Source organism: Callospermophilus lateralis, chromosome 5 (assembly GCF_048772815.1).
Source record: "Callospermophilus lateralis isolate mCalLat2 chromosome 5, mCalLat2.hap1, whole genome shotgun sequence".
Taxonomy (NCBI): Eukaryota; Metazoa; Chordata; class Mammalia; order Rodentia; family Sciuridae; genus Callospermophilus; species Callospermophilus lateralis.
In genome coordinates this window covers 108,498,599-108,519,621 of record NC_135309.1, presented here as the reverse complement: position 1 = coordinate 108,519,621, position 21,023 = coordinate 108,498,599, and the positions used below count along the sequence as shown (strand labels likewise).

At 38.9% G+C, this 21,023-nt stretch overlaps 1 protein-coding gene across 1 annotated transcript in view; it reads right to left on the bottom strand.

The window, feature by feature from the left end:
• Arhgef28 (Rho guanine nucleotide exchange factor 28) overlaps nucleotides 1–21,023 on the bottom strand; it is a 290,628-nt gene that overhangs the window by 28,888 nt on the left and 240,717 nt on the right. The window contains exons 27-35 of the mRNA XM_076857144.2: nucleotides 20,251–20,429; nucleotides 19,165–19,256; nucleotides 17,929–18,111; nucleotides 14,596–14,727; nucleotides 11,398–11,498; nucleotides 8,506–8,544; nucleotides 8,354–8,401; nucleotides 3,330–3,812; nucleotides 1,218–1,518 (exon numbers count right to left, since the gene is read on the bottom strand). Coding sequence (XP_076713259.2) covers nucleotides 1,218–1,518; nucleotides 3,330–3,812; nucleotides 8,354–8,401; nucleotides 8,506–8,544; nucleotides 11,398–11,498; nucleotides 14,596–14,727; nucleotides 17,929–18,111; nucleotides 19,165–19,256; nucleotides 20,251–20,429 — 1,558 coding nt within the window. The remainder of the gene's footprint in view (nucleotides 1–1,217; nucleotides 1,519–3,329; nucleotides 3,813–8,353; nucleotides 8,402–8,505; nucleotides 8,545–11,397; nucleotides 11,499–14,595; nucleotides 14,728–17,928; nucleotides 18,112–19,164; nucleotides 19,257–20,250; nucleotides 20,430–21,023) is intronic.

The following is a 21,023-nucleotide window of genomic DNA, read 5'->3' as shown; positions in this document are numbered from 1 at the left end:
TGGTCTCCACAGTATTAAACTGCAAGATAATACATTAAATGGGGTCCTATTTTCTAAATTTTGCTTAACCTTTTTTTTAGTCCAAACTATTAATCCAATGTATTGCTCTCTTTTATTTAAGGAACATTTGAAATGATACTTTTAAGAACTATTTCATTCTCTCCTACATGCTGACAAGAAGTAAGAACATCACAGCAGTGGCTAAGTGGTACAAAGAATTATTCACTATTAAGAATCAAGATCTTTTATATCAGCAATAAATCAACTTGCAGGTAGTATCAGAATTATGATTCCCTAATTGGAAGAAGCTCAACACCTTCAAATAATTTTGTTGCTGAAAAATTATCCACCCAACTGACAAACTAATATATATTAGTCACAGACACAAGTCCATGTCCAGTTCTAAGGATCTCTATACACTGCTTGTTTTATGTTTCTGAAACATTTTACTGTCAGTGATTTATTTCAGGTCCATGTGGCCAGCCATTTGTTTATTCTATTGCATACCATCTGTTTTTCGGTAGAGAGGTTTCAAGTTCTTCTCATTCCCTACCTCATATCCCACAGAAAACAATTTATGATAGACATAGATTTAAATCATTTGGATTCACGTCGAGTTGGAAACTCGAGCTGCCCTTCCTTTATATTTGGCAAATGCTTTAATGGGATTAGCAAATTGTGTTATTACGAGGTACTTATGGAGAGACGACACCTTTTTTTACAATGACAAATGATGTTAACAGTTTCATTTGGGGTGTTTAATAGCAGTACAGAAGATTTATCTAACGTTACAGGAAATTGCTGTGATAGACCATAAAGTCCTATTGCAAACCCTGTTCATATCTTTTATTTCTGAGAGTCAATGGATATGCGTATCGGGACATAGCAGGGTCTACAGTGGGGAATAAAGATCAAGTTGCTTCACTTTTAAGGGGACATGACCCTTTGGGCCCACAGGCCTAAAAACCACCTGGTTCTTATGTGTTGGTCTCATTTCCTAAACCCTACATTCGTGGCTTTGCTTGTCTAGATGCTTCTGAGAGAAGGCCATCCCCAGACTTCCCCTCAAAAAAGTGTGTGCTACAGACTCCAGCTCATCATCACCAATTGACTCCCATATTAGGGCTCACTTTGATTCAATCTGCAGAAGAGCCAATCATTCAGAGAACACAATTTCTTGTTGAAACTACACAGGCGATGTGTAAGGTGTTAATTACCATATTTACAAGAATCCTTGCTGCTTTCATGGAGAGGAGGTATCTGATGACAGGGCCCAACAGCTGTCCACAGTTCATGGTTGACATCTGAAGGCTGAGAAACTTCCGTCTTGAGGTTTACTTGATTTTCACTAGTCCTCACCAAATCAGAATTAGATATATTTGGGGGGTAAGTGGCATCCTCGTGGATGCCTGATGAACTCGGTTTACTGAAAGTGTTAAGTGACATTTTTACTAAAGCTTCATGGATGAGGAGTGAATTTTCACGACACAAACCCTCAGATGGATTAAGTTCCGTTACCTGTGTAAAGAAATACAGAAAAAATACTATAATTTCTCCAGCAACTTAAACAAACGTAGTAAAGTGTTTATTTCTACTAGAATCTCACAATCAAGACCTCAATAAGAGTGAGATCAAGAAGAATATCACCATTTACTGTTTCCTCTCATTCCATTTTAATGAGCTAGAATCAAAGAATTCAATTCACTATCCACAATGTCTTTTATAACAAAGCTGCAGTGTCCTAGACTATTAAAGAGTCTCTACTTTATTTTAATCAAAGACAGAAAATTTTAATTTTTACTAAATAAAAAATCGAAAACATATCCATATATACACAAGGAATTTGCAATAAATGTAATTTAGCAAACTTGAAAGAAAAATCAGATGCAACACAGTTCTCATTAGCTTTTACAACTTCATGCATTATCAATAAAAAGCATGCAACACATATAGCACAGAAAACTAAACTCCTGGGATGAATGGGATTGCTAAGCATTGTCAGAGAGGATGCAAAGAAAATTCATAATCTTCTGAAGGATTTCATCCTACTCAGACATAGCCTATGTCTTTAATTAGCTTTGAGGCAAGATAGAAAATATAAGTAGAAAGGAAACAAAAGAGTGAGGAAAAAGAAAAAAAAAAAAAAACTGGATCTTTAACCCCAGAGCCTATGGGAAAGCTCCTCACACCTTTTATCCCAAGGCCAGTTTCTCCTCCACACCTGGACCAAACTGAATCCAGCAAAGTAGAAAATGAATAATTACTGACAAATGTATGAATCTTAGAATTACTGTAATTCTCTCGTCTATGAAAAAGGGCCTCATTTTGATTAAGCTCAAGTGCATTGTTAGCTTACACAATGTATGTTCAGACTAAACAAAGGGAGATGTAATATTTTTAGAAACCTATAATCTAGGATACATTCCCAATGTTATCTACCGATCAGATAGAGGAGACAACATTGAACTAAGGGCCTGAGAAAGGCCAAGCTCCCATAAATGGCCTCCCCACCACCAGGCTGAGGCCATTCCCACTGACCTTCCCGTGCCCACCGGAGACCCCAAAGCTGCTTCTTACCCTCAACAGCACTGTATACTGCTCTGAAAACACATCTTCACTTTCACTTTCTTTTGGCTTTTGTTTTTCACTTTCTAACAAAGCACTCCCTCTTTGCTAAAACCTGACTGATTCTTCAATTCTTTTCTGTGATAGGTCAAGAGGCTGGAAAGTAGAATAGCGGTCTCCTCTTTCTTTGGACAGATCTCTCCGAGTCCCATTATGGTGACAGTGCAAATCATGTTAACTATTATTAGTGATATAGATTTGGAATTTAATCTATCCAATTCACAAAGAGAGAATAAGCTTAACATAACAGAATAGTGTTTTATTTGCATATAATATATATTCATACCTAACCGGTCTAAAAGGTACATGAATCCTAGATGATAGAATATTCTTACTATATCCTATAGGAATAGATTGTAGAAACAGGGTCCTTAAAATACTGGAAAAATGGCATGCTCACAGTGAATGTGCTTCTAAGGCAAACCTGCCCTCACCTTACTGGGTCAATCTGATTCTATGTTCCTTCCTCAGGGAAAGGTGTCTCTGAGTAGGATGATCCAACAGAACCTTGGTCTTTAAAATTTCCATGTTTCAATTCAAGACACATGCATTGCTTCTGAAAGCTCCTAGCTTTTACTATCTACCAATTTGAAACGCTCTTGTGAGCTCTTACACAACAACCAGTAACACCGGTGTTTGTATAGCATCCCGGGAGGACTGAGCTTGCCTTTGAAACCTGCTTGGACACCCTGGAAGAGCCATACCTCCTTGCTTCCTGGTGGAAAGGCGGCTGGGAGGCTGCTCTGCCGGCTGTGCTTCCACGGCCACTGCAGGCCCAGTTGGGCGCGCATGCTCTCTCTCTCCCTCTCCACCATCCTCTGGCCCTCCCTCAGCCGCTCCAGGTTTTGCTGGTACTCCTGGAGCTGATGGTCCAGCTCGCTGCGGTTCTTGAGCAGCAGCTCCTCCTGGGACTGGCACTCCCGTTCCCGCGCCTGCAGCCAGCTCTCCTTGGCCTCCTGCTCCCGCTGCTGCTGGTCACACCTGCGGTGCCAGCGCCGCTGTTCCTGCTGGAACTGGTGTTGGAGCTTGTGGATGTTAGCCAGCTCCTCACGCTGCTTCTCCAGGTTGCGGGACTTTTCCTGGTCTTGGAAGGAGCCGCCTCGCAAAGAGTGGCTGGGGGCCAGGCTCTCCTGCTGCAGAACCAGCTTGTGGATCTCGATGTGGCTATCCTGAATGGTCAAGGCGGCCTGTAGGGCAGCGGGGGAAAAATGAATAAACAGGCTTGTGTCTTGTTTACCTCTTGGGTTGGAAGCATCCCTAAATACAAAATGTATAATCAAACTATTTTCTCTTAATATTCTGCCTTTTTTCCAAATTATATGTAAAGACCGACTTTGGCATTTCAAATAGGTTTATCTTTAGTTCTTAATGACATCATCTGGGAAATTATATAGAGAAGAAATCTTATATAGAGAAAAAAAATCATATCATTTTTCCTTAGTGTCTGAGGGGATTGGTTCCAGGACTCCTTGTGGGTACCCAAGTCTGCAGATGCTCTAGCCTCTTACATAAAACGCCTTAGTGTTTGCACAAAACCTACGCACATCCTCCTTGCATACTTTGAATCATCTCTAGATGACTCATAATTCCTAATACAATGCCCACACGTCACTTCATGTGCACAAATCCAGTGTAGTACTGAGCAAGTTGCAAACTCAAGTTTTGCTTTTTGGAACTTTATGAAATTTTTTCCCTACATTTTTCTATCCAATGTTCTTTGAATGAGAGGATGCAGAAAATGTGGTTACAGAAGGTTTATTGTACTCAACCCCCTTCTGTAAATGTCATTGGTTGCCAGCTGTTGGGTGATATTTAAGTAAGTCTTCTTAGTAAGAAAGAATACAGTACATAAATTCGTAAGACTCTACGTTCCCATTCTAGAACTCATTCTCTTTCGAGCTTCCCCAGTTAATAAATTAATAGTCATATTAATTTTAAAATCTATGTAAACCTAGTAGTATCTTTTATTTGAATCCCAAACCAGAAATTACTTGATTCACATAGATTGCTTTCATGAAGACATAAAAATAAAAGTCAACTATTTGGAGAGATTTGATAAATATTTCTTTATAGTATAATGCTTAAGGATAGCAGTTAATGCTATTTTCAGGAGATACGTAAGTGGCTGAAGCTAGTCTGCTTACTGTTATGTCTTTGCATTCTCACAGGAAGGTCATGCATAAAACACTGAGCTTAAATTCATTTGTTTAATAGATTGCTAACAGGAGGCTGGAATGATTAAGAGAAAATAGATACTCTAAATCCCAGAGAACATTACCAAACAGATTTAAAAAAACATTTTGAGTTATGGTATCTGCCTATGAAAAGTTTGGCAATATCACAGAAAATAATTGCCAAGATTTGGATAGATGCCACTAAGCCAAAAAATTCTCTGTGAATGTCCTTGGAAGCTTTTCATTTTGAAAGTTCCCATTTAAAGTGCAAAGATGTACAGAAGGGACAAATTGAAAATGGACACATACTGGGTATGTGTGTGTGTGTGTTTTGACTCAGTATGAGAAATCATTACTCTCTTAGGAATAAATTCACATTTTTCCTTTCTAAGAATTTTTTAAACTGTCCATGTAACAGATGCTAGGAAGATGGGAGTTTGAACATTAGTTCTTTGTTAGATCAGCAGTTTTCTATACTTTTGAAAGTTAGAGAACTAAAATATATTTTAAATGTGTACTCGTTTTAGAGTAAGACTCAAAAAGATATTCCCTTGGGCCTTTTGAAATGAAATTCATATTTTTAGATTTGAGAATTATTTTTAAAATTTCAGGCTTGTTTGACTATTTGGTTAATGACCTTTAAGAGCTGTTAGAAAGAGAACAATGATTATCATTGAGAATAGATGCTAATTACTATGCTCTTTAAATATGAAATAATTAGCACATAATAAACCACTCAGGACTCGCTGACCTGGCAGAACACACTGTAGACAATACATCACCCCCTAATTCCAATAAATCCTAAGGGCATCAGTACGGTTAAACAAACAAAAATCCAATCATTTACATGTCAAAACTGCCACAGGAAATGATAACTATCATGTAAGGATTACCATTAGAATAATTCAGCATGACTACGAAGACTGCTTTGTGTCTACTTATCATTTGGGATAAGATTATTTTCTTCCCTAACACAGAGGTGGAATTCAAAGATTGGATATTCATTTCCCACACTTAAAGTTTGCACTTATATTTAGGAGAGAACAGTACTTTTTTAGGAATCCGCAATCCATTCTCTCTTCACTTACATTGCCAGAATATCTGTGCCTTTTCCTTTTTGACTCATTCTACCTATTTTCTGACCGTATTCTCAAATCAGCAAATTTCATTTTCATCTCATTCAGACACACTTATGTAAAAACATTAAGCATGGGTAAGAAATTCAGTTTCTAAAGAGATGACTGTACCATGAACGAAAATCTTTCAGAGACCATATCTTTAGAGCAGCCCAAAAACTTTAGCCTGTTTGAAAAAGTCTACAGCAGACTTTGGTGTTTCCCAAGTGGCTTCAACCTAATGCATTGCAAAAATGAGGTCATTTAGGTCACAGGGCATTTTGAACCTTGAATCCACATGGGGCTACATTTAGAGTTGAATAGAAGAGAGATGAACTTGTATTTTACCAGGTAACACAACCCAGGATGCTCAAGTTTTTTTATTCCTTAAGAGATAATACATTACATTCAAACTCTATCCCTTCTTTGTGGACATTTAAAAGAAAGCATATTGTTAAACATATTTGTTTTACATGATAAATTCATCTCTAAGAACTCCTATTCCAGACCAGCATCTCTGATGTAAGACACTAAAGGCAATCCCACAAACTGTGAATAAGGAGCTTACTTTCACCCCTGTTAGTTAACAGATTTTCAGAAGTTTCACACAAAGCAATAAATCAAGAAAATGAAATTGATAGGACTATTAAAGAACAGTTAAATAACTATTATTTTCAATTTTTTTTCCTACCTCGGATACCTCAAAGAATCAAATAAAGAAGTTAATTGAGTAGACCAGTTAAAAAATAAATACATAAATATCCTTTACTTACAACCATTAGGGATACATATATATAGTACCTCTATGAAGATATTCTAAAGCTTTGTAACAGAACATAAAATAAGAGATGATTGGCCCATGTTCTTAGACAAGAGGACTGATTATGGCAGAAGTTCTAATTCTCACCAATTTAATTCATAAATAAAATAAAATTTTGATTTTGTGGTCTTGGTAGAAAATAATTGACAGAGTGATTCAAAAGTTCTGGTAAAAGTATGTGTAAATATATGAAAAAATAAGAGGAGACTAACACTGTCATATATTCAAATGTAATCCAAAGCTTTATTCATTAATTAATGTGATAATAATAAAGTCTTGATGTAGTTGGGTTGAAGTCTAAATAAGGAAACAGCAAATGCAGTATGACTTAACATTTTTTGGTGACAAATTAGACTTAATTTTCTTTTAACATTCAAAAGGTATACAAATATGAAATATGAATGAGTAATAAACCAGGAAGGGGTAAAAAGTTTAGTCTCACTACTAATCACAGAAGTGCAAATTAAAATTATCAGATTCTTGACCCATTTTCAAATTGAAGAAAGAAAGAGAAAGAGAAGGTTGATTGCTTTATTTGGGCAATGTTTATTTAAAACCTTAAAAAAAAGAAAAGAAAGAAAGAAAATAGTTCTAGTAATTTATCCTGAAGAAACATTTAGATATGGCTACAGAGATCAGCGTACAAGGTTGTCCACATTTTGTTCTATTAATAATAAAAAAGTGTAGCTAATCGGTGATTGGATAAATTTCATAGACTTGAACATTACACATTCATTGAAAATCATGCTATAGCAGAATAGAGGATGGCACAGACAGGTGTTGCTAACATACATACACAAAGCAATCCAGAATCTGGAGGGATATGCACCAGCATGATGGTGGTGAGTCCTCTCCACAGAATCACAAGCCATTTCTTTTATCTATTTGTATTTCCAAATTTCTTCAAATCGTTTTACTAGATAAACATTGCTTTTATAGCATTAAAATTTTGTTAATCAGTAAACTAAGCAACTGGGTGCCCTGAGCCTCTTTTTTGTGCATGACCTGAGGGATCCCTCAGCACTCTAATCCTCAATTCAAACATATTTTTATGCTTATTTTTTTCTTGAAAAAGAATAAGCCCTTTGAGAATAGGTCTTGTGGTCCTTTTGCTTTTGTGGACTTAACCCTCAGCATAGTGTCCAGCACAGACAGAGCGGGTACGCAAAAAATGTTAAGCTATGGAGAAGGGGGGGAAAAAACCCCAAAGAGTAGATGAATTATTTAACTGCTCTTAAGACCTAAGGCCACATGTGGAAGTGAAAAAGTTTAGGTGTGAATTTAAGTTTTCACCAGAAAATGTGAAGTCATGCTACGCTCACCTAAGAGCTTCATTGTAAATGTCAAGCCAGAACATATTCATCACTATTTTCTAAAGATATGAACTGTTTTATGGTTTCTGAGAAGAATGGTATAAAATGTAGTAGTGGTGTTGCCTCATGATTACAAAACCAGGTGAAGTTCAGCTCATCTGGCTGACTTACTCTTATGGGTTGGCATTCTTCTGAGATCACTCACTACCTCTCAAGGTATTCTAATTTCTAAAGTCTGGGAATCATCAAAGTGAATTGCATTAAAAGAAACATTCACAAGGTCAAAGATTAGCAGAAGGTCGTTACCTGAAGGCTATATAAAAGACGAGTTAAATTCTGTATAGCTTGTATAATCTGAAAAATAAGATGGTATATATCAAATTCTTGAAAAACCTTTCATTAGCTACAAATCAAAAAAAAAAAAGCATAGTGATATATTTAAAGCATACATAGCTTACCTCTGACTGTGAAGATTCTGGAAAACTTCTATATTCCACCTACAATACATAAAAACATAAGAAAATGAATAGCCACTCTACTTTTTGGAAAAGCTGATCCAAAATGCATGACCTTCATCCTCTCTAAACTCAATTACCTCATCTATAGTGACTCTGAATCCTCCTAGGAAGAAAAACCTATAGAAACCCCCACCTGAAAGCAAGAGCCCCCCTCATGCAAACTTGGTGTTAGGGATGCATGGCAAGTTTTAACCAAGTTCCATCTTAAAACAAGGGAGGACTGAGAGGAAGCCTTGCAAGGGACACATGTTTACTGCATGCAGACCACACTGTAAACTGAGCGCTCTGTGCCCAGGTTGAAGTTTTCTCCTGAGTCAGACTGACCCCTTACACCCTCGAGGCCAGATTTAGAAGACAGAGAACAATGTATCAGGCCTCCAGCTCCCTGCCTCACTGGCCAAAATAGTCACTGGTTGGGATAAGAAAACTGGTCTCCCCCAGAGCCTGCCTCAATTAGACTTCACTGGGCCTGTGCAAAGACTATAAGTGAGGTCACAGGAGACCATCTGCTCCTTGGGAAGTGGGTCTATGCTTTATTCTTTGTCTTGCCCACAGCACACATTAATGGAACATGTGGATACTAAGGGTTTCCAGTTTCCAGAATTGAATTAAACTTTTGTTTATTCATCTATTGTCTGTCTTCTCACACTAGTACATAAACCAGTGAATAGCAGGACTTTGTGTATTCAATATTATATCTGCAAACCTAAGAATGATGTCTGGCATGCAATGAAAACTTGAATTTGATTGCGCTCTACTCAATAAGTACTGATCACCCACTATCAACACTATGCTTTATCCTATGGGAGATCATTGGACTCCCTGTTCTCCAAGAGCCTACAGTCTCCAATATGCTGCTTGTTTTCATCTGAGCAGATCTAATTTTAAGTGTAAAAAACAGTCAGCCATGGTAATGTTCTCAGATAACTTTCAACTTGTTGTTAAATGCAATCAGTTCAGGTTGATGATGAGCTAACCAGATCTTCTCTTCCCCCATATGGCAAATTAAAAATTTCATTACTGAGAACCCCCTCCAATAGAGGGAAAGACAAAGTCTGAAAAAGGGAGATTAAATTTAAAGGCATTAGATCTGTGCCCAACCCTATGGAAGATAACAGGGACTAAGAATCCCCATTCTTTAGTGAGTTTTGGAGTTCTTGCTTTTCTACTAGTCTGTTCTTGCCCATCAAAATTTTATTATTTTGAAATAAAATATGGTATAGAATTTTTATATTCTAAAAATTAAACACATAGAAATGAGTTGCTTTGTGCTACCCAAGAACCACCATTACTAGTGAGAAAGGAAATTGCACATTATCCTTTTAATGGAGTTGGTCCGCCACCTTGTGGTTCAAGAGCATAATTGCAATTGGTGATTAACAGGATTTCTGCCATTGGGTTTTTGGAGGCGAGGGAGGGGTGTTTTGTTTTTTAATTCTTTCAGTAGTAATATGTTTTAACCTTACCTTATTAAGTGAGCTAATGGGAAACTATCCATTATACAATTTTTAAGAGTGTGATTTCAAGTGGAACCCCTCAGCTTAGTTTCTCAAAATGCCTTATTAAGTGCCAAATTTTCCAGATAGGTTAAGAGGAACCCGGACACTTAATCTTGATTATCCTCCTGTGACTAAATCACAGGTGGGAGCTGTGATGGCTTTCCATTCGAGAGTAAGCTATCACTGACCAACTCTTCCTACCTCCATCCCTCTTTCGTTCCTTCCTGATAACATGAAAACAGTTAAAAGCTACAAACCAGATTTGAAAGTGAAGTCTGAACTGAGAAGAATGAAAAGCAGGAACATTTTAAGACAAATAAGTTAGAAAGTTTACAATCAGAAAACATAAAACACTGCATTCTTATATTCGTTTTGTCACATTCACTTTTCTTACAAAGTTTTAAAATGATTTTAAATTACAGTTGTCTTTTCTATGTTTTTTTTTTTTTTTAATCTTTGAACTGGGCTCCTAGCCATATGTAATACATACATCATATATAAAATGCTACATTTACAACATATAGATGACATACACGTTTATGTTCTTTCCTACACTGGCACGTGCTGATACTTGATAATGGACCTAATTCAGTGTCAGACAAAACCAAATTCTTGAGCCCTCAGGCCCTCCTAAGAGGCCAACTTGGCATCTCCTGGAATCATAGTTTTATTCTTTTAATATTTGAGACATTTCAATTTCATTTGAAGTTAATGGGAAGTTGTATGTATTTAATTTCTAAAGAGAGAGTTATAACCTATGTATAGAATAAGTCATTGAAGAAGAAGCAGCATTTGGAACCACTTTATCACAAATGAAAAATTGGTCAGGCGAATTAAAAATCTACCAAGAGTAGGTGAAATGTGGGCAGTGAAGGGGAAAAAATTGGAAAAGCGAAGAAAGTCAAGGAAGGTGAAAGCAGCAAGAATATTCCAAAGTAGAAATTATCTCAGCTACGTTAGCACCATCCGGTTGCATAAGGGCTCCAATGCTCAGGACCACCTCAGCCAGATGGTTGCCAAAAGCAGTGTGTGGAAAGCAAGGTTTGCAGCGCGGAAAGTGAGCCCAGAGATCAGAGCACAGACACACATACAGACGTGAGAGTTTTCAACCTTCTTTAATAACTTTTTCACTTTTCTTTTGTTTACACCTACATGATATAGGAAGAACAAGAACATTGAAAGAAGAAATAAGTTAGAAAGTTTAAATAGGAATTTGAGAACAATTCAGAAAAGCACTTTCATTCCACTCACTGCCATTGACAGGGCAGGACCTGAGGCTATTTTATGGTACAAAGCAACCTGTGTCATTTACTAACAAATCAGTTAACAATACCTTCTCCCCTGCATCAGAGACCTCCAAGTCGGTTACCACACCCTGGATCCCGGGATCCACATCCCAACAGCCTCTTCCTTCTGTCCCTTCTGTGTCTAGTGCTGGGAGCACGCCATTGAGACAGAAACAAAAAGGACAAACATCAGCCACCCGATTGGGTTCATCCACACACAGCTGACCCACCCTTCCAAATAAGGAACGAGGACAATTGATACACCTGGAATGTTCTCATAGGAGGCACCAAAGCAGCACAGAGCAAAGCACACAGTCCCTGCCCACAGGGGGCTTACACACTAACACAAGTCAAATTGACACAGGGCATGAATGAGCACTCATCTTTTCACGTTTACTTCTTTCTCATGCAGACGTGCCCATGTGTTGTTTGTGGTCTAGGAAGTATAGATTCTATGCATCACGTTCACTTAGTAGGAAAAAGCCTACTGGGGAGGGTGAAATTTAAAATAGGCACAATTGAATGAAAGCAAGGTCTCGGGGCAGACCCAGGTCTGTAAGAAGGGCCCCCCTGTCCAGTACGAGAGCAGCAGCCCATAAGCAAGATTTAGAAGGAAGGAGCAGGCCAGCAGTAGTCATTTTTCTAAGAAGGCTGAAGATGGCTAAGGCTTCATGGTTTCAGGGTCACATAAACTGAGACCCTGTCCCAGTTTCTCATAATTTCCATTTTTTTTTTCTCACACTTCCTACTGATACTCTAAATTTGCAAATACTGTAATTACTGTATACTTAACCTATGAAAACATAGGGATTAGTTGAGAAATATTTTTAAGTACCAAATACAAATTTCACTTCCAATAAATCTCCATTGGCATGAATTTATTTATTTATTTATTTACCATGTGAACTCAGTTAAAATATATACCATGCTCACCTTGCACTGATTAAAGCTAGACCCTTTGAGGCCATTTCACACATAGCATTTCAATGAAACAATGTCTAATCAGGACGCTAGTGAAAAAGATATTCACTTTGTGGTGCTGTTTATAAAATTCTTTATTCGATGTCATCTTAAAACTTTATTTTTAGTTAGGGAAATGCTTTTTCTTTTTGTTTAAATTAGCAAAAAATGCTTATATCTTTGGAAAAGCTGAGTTGTCTAAGACTCTAAAGGCCTCTTGTAAAAAAAGACTTTTGATCTCAGCAGAAATTACTTTAAATGATATCAAGCAGAAAGCAAGTTCATTGTCTATGCCTATAGTGAAAGGACATTGTATAGAGACTCTTCTGTCACTCAAAAAGTAGTTCCATTGGATACATTCCTTAAAAAAAAAAAAATGTCTTAAAGAGATGTCAAAAGGCATTAGCAAATAATTAACTATTCTCTTTCTCTTCCCCAACTCTTTACAGAAATAAGGGCAACCAAATGTGAAAAGAAGGAAGTGATGGGCCAAATAAAGGCAGATTTCTGGAATTTGGATCAGGTTACCCCTCTCCATAGTCAATTTCAGGGCAAGTGAGAGGGTTTCCAGTGGACAGAAACTGACAGAAGTAGATTTCACTCATTCACCTGATGAAGTATACTGAATCCTAAAAATAGAGTTTTGTTTGGCTTATAACCTCAGACTGACATGAGTTTGATCTGGAAGAACCCAGTCCTCAAAGTCAATCACAGAACTGACCCATTTAGTGGAGGCTTTCATTTAGGAATAATCTTTTGCCTTTAGTATAACCTTATAAAGAAAATCTAATTTTTATAGCATCATGGTCCAATTCAGCCCAGAACCAATAAGCTCTTAGGGTTCAGAACCCTGCCTCCTGAACCTGCATCTCCTCTATGTGAATCCTGGTATCAGACTGCTCTGGTTCCAGCAAATGCCACGGTTATCCCTATGGAGTTGTGGGAGATGTGGACACAGATGGGGAGAACCTCCACTGCCTGGCCCAAAGGGAGGGATCTGGCCACGTGCTCTGAGCAGCTGCAGAGGCGGAGTGGAGCCTCTTCAGCTGTCCCTGGGCCGAGGCTGAAAGCAGCAGATCCCTACATGTATTTTTAGATAGAACTTCCTCAATGGCATAATGAGGTTCTTCTTTTAAAAGGAAATCACCCAGGGCAGTACAACTCCCCTGATGAATCTGAGCTGTGTTGAAATGAAAAACACATGTGCACACTCTGAAAATAGAGACCCAGGATTAGATAAAACAGAACTGGAGAGGGGAAAATAATTATTGGTGCTCATAAAAAAATGTCTAGAATTAAAAAGCTATACTGCTTCAATATATCTTAATCAACCAGGGGATGTTGTTAAAGAAAGTCTAAAGCAATTTAATCCTCCAGTCTCTCGCTACTAAAGATGGTTTATCACATGTACATAAGACCTTTCTTTGGAAGTAAAGTTTTTACCACCTGTATGTGCTGAAAGATAGACTTTATACTCTCATCTTAGAGTCCTCTATGGAATTAACTATTCAGCTTAAAAATAACACATACAACAACATAATTAGGTTTATATTACCTATATTACCTAAGCTACTAAGTTAGCAATTTGTTAATGGAGAATATGATTCTCCATATTCTGTTTTTCTATACTTAAAATATACTGAAATGGTGTTTTAATAAATAAATTTTGACCTGAATTAAAGTATATGATAACACAGATGAAAACTCTTTTGGCAATTATACCTTTACACACACCAAAGTCTGTGTGTGTGTGTGTGTGTGTGTGTGTGTGTGTGTGTGAGAGAGAGAGAGAGAGAGAGAGAGAGAGAGAGAGGGAGGGAGAGGAAGAAAGAGAGAGAGATCCTAGTTTTATTAAGAATCAGAGATATTCTCAGTTATATTTTCTCAGTTGATATTCATGAAATTAAGTTTAAGGCTTATTCTCCAGTGGACTGCAGGGACTCTTAAAAATGGAAAAAGTCCTTTCTAAATTGGTGTTCAATAAGTCATATAAAAAATCGAGGCAGAGTATGGCTTGGGGAAGGTGCAATGCTTTGATGGGAAACAGAACAGTAAAACCCACCAACCACTCTTCAAGTCTTTATCCTTGGAACACCGGGCCATGAATGTATGCATATAATATTTACTTATGACTAGCATAGTTGTTCTCATTTTTTTTTTTCCAATTTAAAAAAATACACGAACTCCCTTTTAATAGGAACAGAGTCATTGCTTTCATCTTATGTGACCACTAGAGGCTCCAGGGGCTGTTCAGACTCATTGCCAAGGCCTGTGTTTTCACTTACGAGCAGTAGGCGGTCCTGGTACATCATCAGAACAGAGTGTGTCCACCAAGACAGCTTCTCCGCCACCTTCCTCAGAGGGCTGACTTGCGTCGCCCATCTGTGAGGCCTTCACTGCAACTTGCAGACTCTCCGCTAAGTAGGAAAATAAAAATAAATTTAAAAAATGAATGTATGTGTAGAGTCTAATCTAGACCAAGAGTTAACAAATTGTATTTGGCCTGTGCGTGATTTTACGTGACCTAGGAGCTATGTATTATTGTTACATTTTTAAAAGCTTGTTAAAACACAGGCTTGTGTGTGCACACGCACACACACTCCCACACAAGATCCAGATGGGGTGACCTGCAAACCCTAAAATATTTACAATCTCGCCCTTTGTAGAAAAAAATATACAGGCCTGAAATTTAGACCAATACTTTTAACATCATCTTGAAATATAGAGCTAACTCAATAAAAATATCTCAATGTAACTTTTACTTCACTAAAATAGTATGTTGAAAAACTTCTTGTAATTCAAGTAATATAAACATCAGGCATTAAACTTTTGAAAGCAGTGTTCAGAAATATTAGCTATTCTTCAAAAGAGTATTTCCTCCAACTTTAATAATACAGATTCCCAGTATTCACTCTAGACCTGTGATATCAGGTTCCACAGAGGAAAAAAGGACAATTTTTGTTCTAAACAAGCACCAAAGGCTAATTCTGAATCACAAAGCTTCCAACAGCTTAAGCAAAGCCACACCAGGAAGGGGAAAGTTTGTTCACAATAAAAGGTTTTGACTAGCCTGTAGCAGACTATAAATAAATCTACTTTATTTTTTGAGGACTCTACAAATATTCCTAAAGCCATCTTGTCCAATAATTCCATTCAGAAAATACTGAGTATCAACTCTGACTATTGAACATTTTATAACTACTAAAGAGAACCTGCAGACTGGAGAAAGAGAGAGACATACAACTAACCATATTACAGGGCGGCACATTATCAGGTAAGCTCTATCTCTCAGTTATTTGAGCATTGCAAAAGCTACTGCTGCACTGGTGAGAAGGAGAGTTACATAAACTAGTGGGATTAAGGCAAAGTTCACAAAAGGGATGAAATCTGAGCAGACCTGGAAGGATGGCTGGGATTTGTGGGGCAGAGAGAAGAAGAGAAAGGAAAACCAGCCTGGCATTTCAAAGAACCAGGAAGACCACTCAAGGTGCATATTCAGCTGTATTTTTTTGCAGAAGATGGTTACCTTGCTCTGAAAAGAATTCCTGCTGCATCTCTCACCTGAAGGCTCAGTGCTGACCAATGACTCAGGGGTGAATTACCCCACTTGGGGCCCATGCAGTACCTCCCCTGATCTGGTTCCTTTTGAGCAGCTGTGTCCATGGCTGTTCCCTAATATCTCTATCACACAATGGGCCAAAGGAATTGAAGCCAATGAACTTATAACCCATCATTAATAAAAGTTTTAGTGGGGAAATGAAGTCAAAGCCACTGGCTAAAACTGAAGAGTGAGTGACTTGTTTCACAAAGGCCTTATCACTTTTAACTCATTAGGAAGTTCTTTTGGTGTTACTTCTAAAATACAACTCGAATCTGTGTACTTTTCTTTGCTTCCGTTGTCAATAGTCGGAGCCTAGGCCCACGCACCAGCGTCTCTCATCTCAATTGCTTTCTAACACGTCTCCAAGCAAACTCATCCCCTTCCAATCTGTTCTCCTACAGTAGCCAGTGTTCCTTTTAAAACATAAAGAAGATCACACCACACCCTGACTAAAAGTTTCCAGTGACTTCCAGCATATTTGGAACAACAGAAAAGATAAAATCAAGATCTGATCCCCACCCAACCTGCACCACTCCAGTTGAGGCAGTCACTGACTTCCACCACCTTCTTTCTTTCTTGAACATTCCAGACTCAGGGTCTTTGAGCTTACTTTCTCTCTATTCAAGAATGATTCTCCCCCAGATCTCTAGATAGCTGGCTTCTCACCCCTCAACTCTTATTTCAAACAATAACTTCCTGGGGCGAGGATCTTTCCTAACTTCTCAAGAGCAAAGCCTTTGCCTCCTCCCAATCCCATTATCTTGTTTCCATGTGACTTTCTGAATGATCTGGGTTCCTTAGGTACTGTTTATCATCCCCCACTGGAACTTTTATGAAAGCATTACCATTCCCTTAGCACCTTCAACGATGCACAGGGTAGATTTTCAGTGAATGTGAATGTTGAATGAATGGATAAACAAATGGGTGGTTCTCTCTGTGGACTCCACTTCAGACAACCTTTACGCCCTTCCCAAGGTGGTAGATCCCATGATTTCTAAGTTCTCTCCTAAAGTAAATTTTCTGATATTCTAAACCAGTGTTTGATAAACACTTTCTGCAAGTGATCAGATAGTTAATATTATAGGTTTTGCAGACCATACAGTCTCTGCCAGAACTGTTTACCTGGGCCGCTGTAGGAAACAGCAGTCCAACACAGTAAATGAAATGTGGCTGTGTTCCAGAAGAACTACATTCACCAAAACAGGCAGCACAGTGATTTTGATCCATGGTCTGTAATTTACCAATCGTTTTTCTGAATAACAGCATTCTTTGCCAATCAGGTAGAAGCTACTTTATTTTTTAAACTTTGTATTCCTATTGTCAGTTCCTGACCACTATCCCCATTTGTCCCCTTAAGGTCCTTTCTCCCTCCATGCTCCTGCCACCAGCTGGCACCACTCAACCACGGACTCCCACCTCTGTCCCACATTCCCTGAACAACCCAGCACCTGGCACAAGTTCTCCCCCTCCCTCCAAAGCTAATTCTGCCAAAAATTCTCAGTAATTTTATAAACTCAGTCCTTCGACCAGCCTGGCCTCTCATCTCCATGACATTTCCATCCAGTGATCTTGTCCTGCCACCACCTGCCCCATTAAACCCAAGACTTTGTTATCACCAGTATCTGCACTTTGCCCCTCTGATGTCACAATCAGAAGTCTCCCTTTAAACCATAAGTCAGGGGGTTTGTCCCTTGGCCTTCTCACTTCCTTCATGTCTGCGTATATAGCATTATATCAAAGAGGCCTTCCCTGGCCACCCTATCTAAAATGGATCCACCCCAAGTCTGTCACTCTCTATCCCTTCTGCTTTGCTTTTTTTTCTTCATAGCACTTGATGCAGCCTGCGTGTTTATTTCTTTATATTTTGTTCTTCCTAAATTTAAGTTCTAGGAGAACAGGTACTCATGTCTTATTCTACTATAATCTCAGCACCAAGACGATGGTACATGACATATAGTAGGTACTCAATAAACATTTTTTTCCTTTGTCAAAACAAATCCTTTACAAAGCAACTTACCTTCTTTCAGTGCTGCTGCCAGTATAGAGGCTGCCTGAGGAGGCTCTCCTGGGTCGGGCTTAATGAGGAGGTGAGGTTCTAGATGGACATCCTCAAAGCCACTCAGCTCCCCCAGTTCAGCATAGATATGCAGCTTTTCCTCCAAATATGTGCAAATTTGCTGGTCTTGATTACTGAGTATTTCTGTGAAATAGCATTTACCATAGAAGTTTATCACTACCATGAATACAACAAATTATATAAGAATTCAAGTTAGAAGATAAAGATGCTGCTTAGTGAGTTGTCTGATCTAAAAGGTAAAGCTCATGCCGTTGGGTGGGACAGACCCAGGTTCAAATCTTGCCTCTTCCACTTTGTGACTGTGGGCCCCAGCAAGTGACTTATCAACCTTCTCAGCTTCCACTGCACTTCATTCCCCTACTTCCAGGAAACCCTGCAGAGTTCTTCTTTGTTTAAGCAGGCTGTTTCCTATTAAGACTAGACACCCTGCTCAGGAATGAAAATTGAGGCAGCCCTGTCCAGGATGAGCGAATGCCCACAGGGGAAAACAACACAAAGGCCTGAAACTCCTCAGTCCTCAGCCAGTCATGGTCAAAACCAAGCACGCTGGCTTGTGTCTTTGTTTCTAAACACCCAATTTCTGTCACCACCCTTGCATGCATCCTTCTCTCCTGATTGTCCTATGTTACAAAATTCTTAAACCTCAGAGACCTTAACCAAAATCGAATCCAGGGGTTCTCAGCCCTCTGTGCTCCTCAAGATTACCTGGAGAGAGTTTAAAATACTCATGTCTACTCTGCACACCTCACTGATTCTGAGTCAGTTGGTTGAGGGTACAGCCCAGACATGAGCAACCTCCTCAAGTGATTCTAACATCAGGCCAAAGTTGAGCTAATCTTTCTTTACAGATTTGCATTTGATGGCCAGACCTATTGGGTTCCTTGTGCAGTCCTACAACTACGACATGACAGTGCTGGACCTAAAATAAACCATCAGGCAGCAATTCCGACACTCATCAGTACCACACTGCCCAGTTACTGTTTCATGCGTGCATTTCTGTGTGTTTTAATCATTAAGGTAAAAGAAGAAGCTTGGCTAGTATCAGGATGTTTTCCTGGAAGGTGGTCAGGGCAAGCCTCAGAAACACACAGTTAACCTTTCATTCATGACACCAGGGCTTTCCCAACACCCAACGAGCGCACCACGACCAGGGAGCCAGAAGGGCCCACAGCATACCTTGACATTGCTGAATTCTGGCCACTCTGGCTTCAGCTTTCCGCCTCTCTTCATCGGATTCACTTGTCCTTCCCCCTTCTTCTTCTGGGCAACTTTAAGAGACAACAGTCAAGGGACACAACTGAAACTGAATCCAAGTATGTTTAGAATCATTAGGAAAACATGGAAACTTGGCAATAAAATTTATTCATAAAGGCAAAAAAAATCAGCATAAAGAGAATTAGTGATGCCCCCTGGCCAAGAGCTTGGTTTTCTTGAGAGAAAAGGACCGTGCAAAATATAACATGACTCTCAAAGTCAGCAGTATAGGATGACTCAAATATTCCAACACACACACAACACACACACACACACACACACACATAAACACACATACACCCAACACTCATGTTAAGTACAAATAAGATAATAATTTTTATTTTTTACAACATTTGGGTGTTTTAACAGGTGAGAGTAAGAGCATTGGGGGATGAAGTTAGGGAGCCATACTGAGTGGATGCAGTGGAGATAGGGAAATTAATGAAATCAAATTACCATTAAGAATGATCTCTTTGTACCCTCATTTATACAAACAGTCCTTGAGTACCCAAGAGAAATAAATTGATTTAGAACCTTTAGTTCCACCAATCTAAAAACATTTATTGAATGATTCCTCATTACAAGGCACCCAGAGGTACACATGACATGTCCCTGCCCTCGAGGAGCTTCCAATCTGATTAAATAGGCATATATATATATATATATATATATATATATATATATATATACATACATGTAAAAGATAAGATCCACAAGCACCAGATAAATGCCTTAGAGAGCAGGTGCTAAGGCATTCTTCATGAAGCAGGCGAGACAGGAGCTGCACCACAGTGCACAGGCAGAGGGGAGGGGAGGGCGCTGCATGCAGAGAGGAGTGTGGACGACAGATCTGCAGGTGACGCGCTATCACTATCGCAGGCAGGTGCAGGGGCAGGGAGCAGACCATTCTGGCTGAAGCAGCGTTTTCATGCAGGGAAGGCAAGGTTAGAATGTTTTTTCCCATTGAACAAGCACATTCCATGGATCAAAGACAGAAGGAAACGTTACCTTTCTACTGCCTGTTGGATCCGCCTCATCCAGTTATTTCGTTCCTCCTTGGAATTGGTGTGAATTTCATACATCTCGGGACCAGCCGATGAAGCACTGATCAGAAACATTCCTCTCTCCTCATTAGCAACTTCTCTAGCAATAAGCTTCTGAAGGGAAATAACGGATGGCTTCTGATCCTACATAAAATAGGAGGATGTGCAGATGAACCTGCGTCCTTTCCAAGGGTCACACTGAACACATGAGCCGTGGAAAGCACAGGACTAGGGAAACCTTTATTTCATTTCCCACTTTTCAAAAGAGCTGCAGAAGTTGATAAGATCTCTAAGGGAGAGGGTATAGAGAAGAAATAATAGAAAGAAAGGGTTCAGGGACATGTTTGTGCTTAAAAATTAGTGGTTTAAAAAGTCAGCTTTTAAAAAAGACAGAGAAAAGTCAGAGAACTCACTAAAAAATATATCAGAATGCTGTGGTCTGGGACAAGGGATTTTTCTATGAGGATATGAGAAAGGAAACAGTCTTTAAAATATGAGAGATGGAAAAGGATGATGGACCTGAAGAGTCCCTTGAATCTGGCAGTTAATAGCAATACAGTTTCAGTGATGGGCACAAATCCCCAGAAATCAACAACATCGACTGTAAAAAAAAAAAAAAAAGAACGAGAAGGCCAGACCTTACATTCCCCAGATGTCATTAGCCTCTTCTGCTACTGTCCTGTACAACCCAGCGACAGAACTGCTACAGCTCTATCTGCAGGTATCTCTCCTCACCAG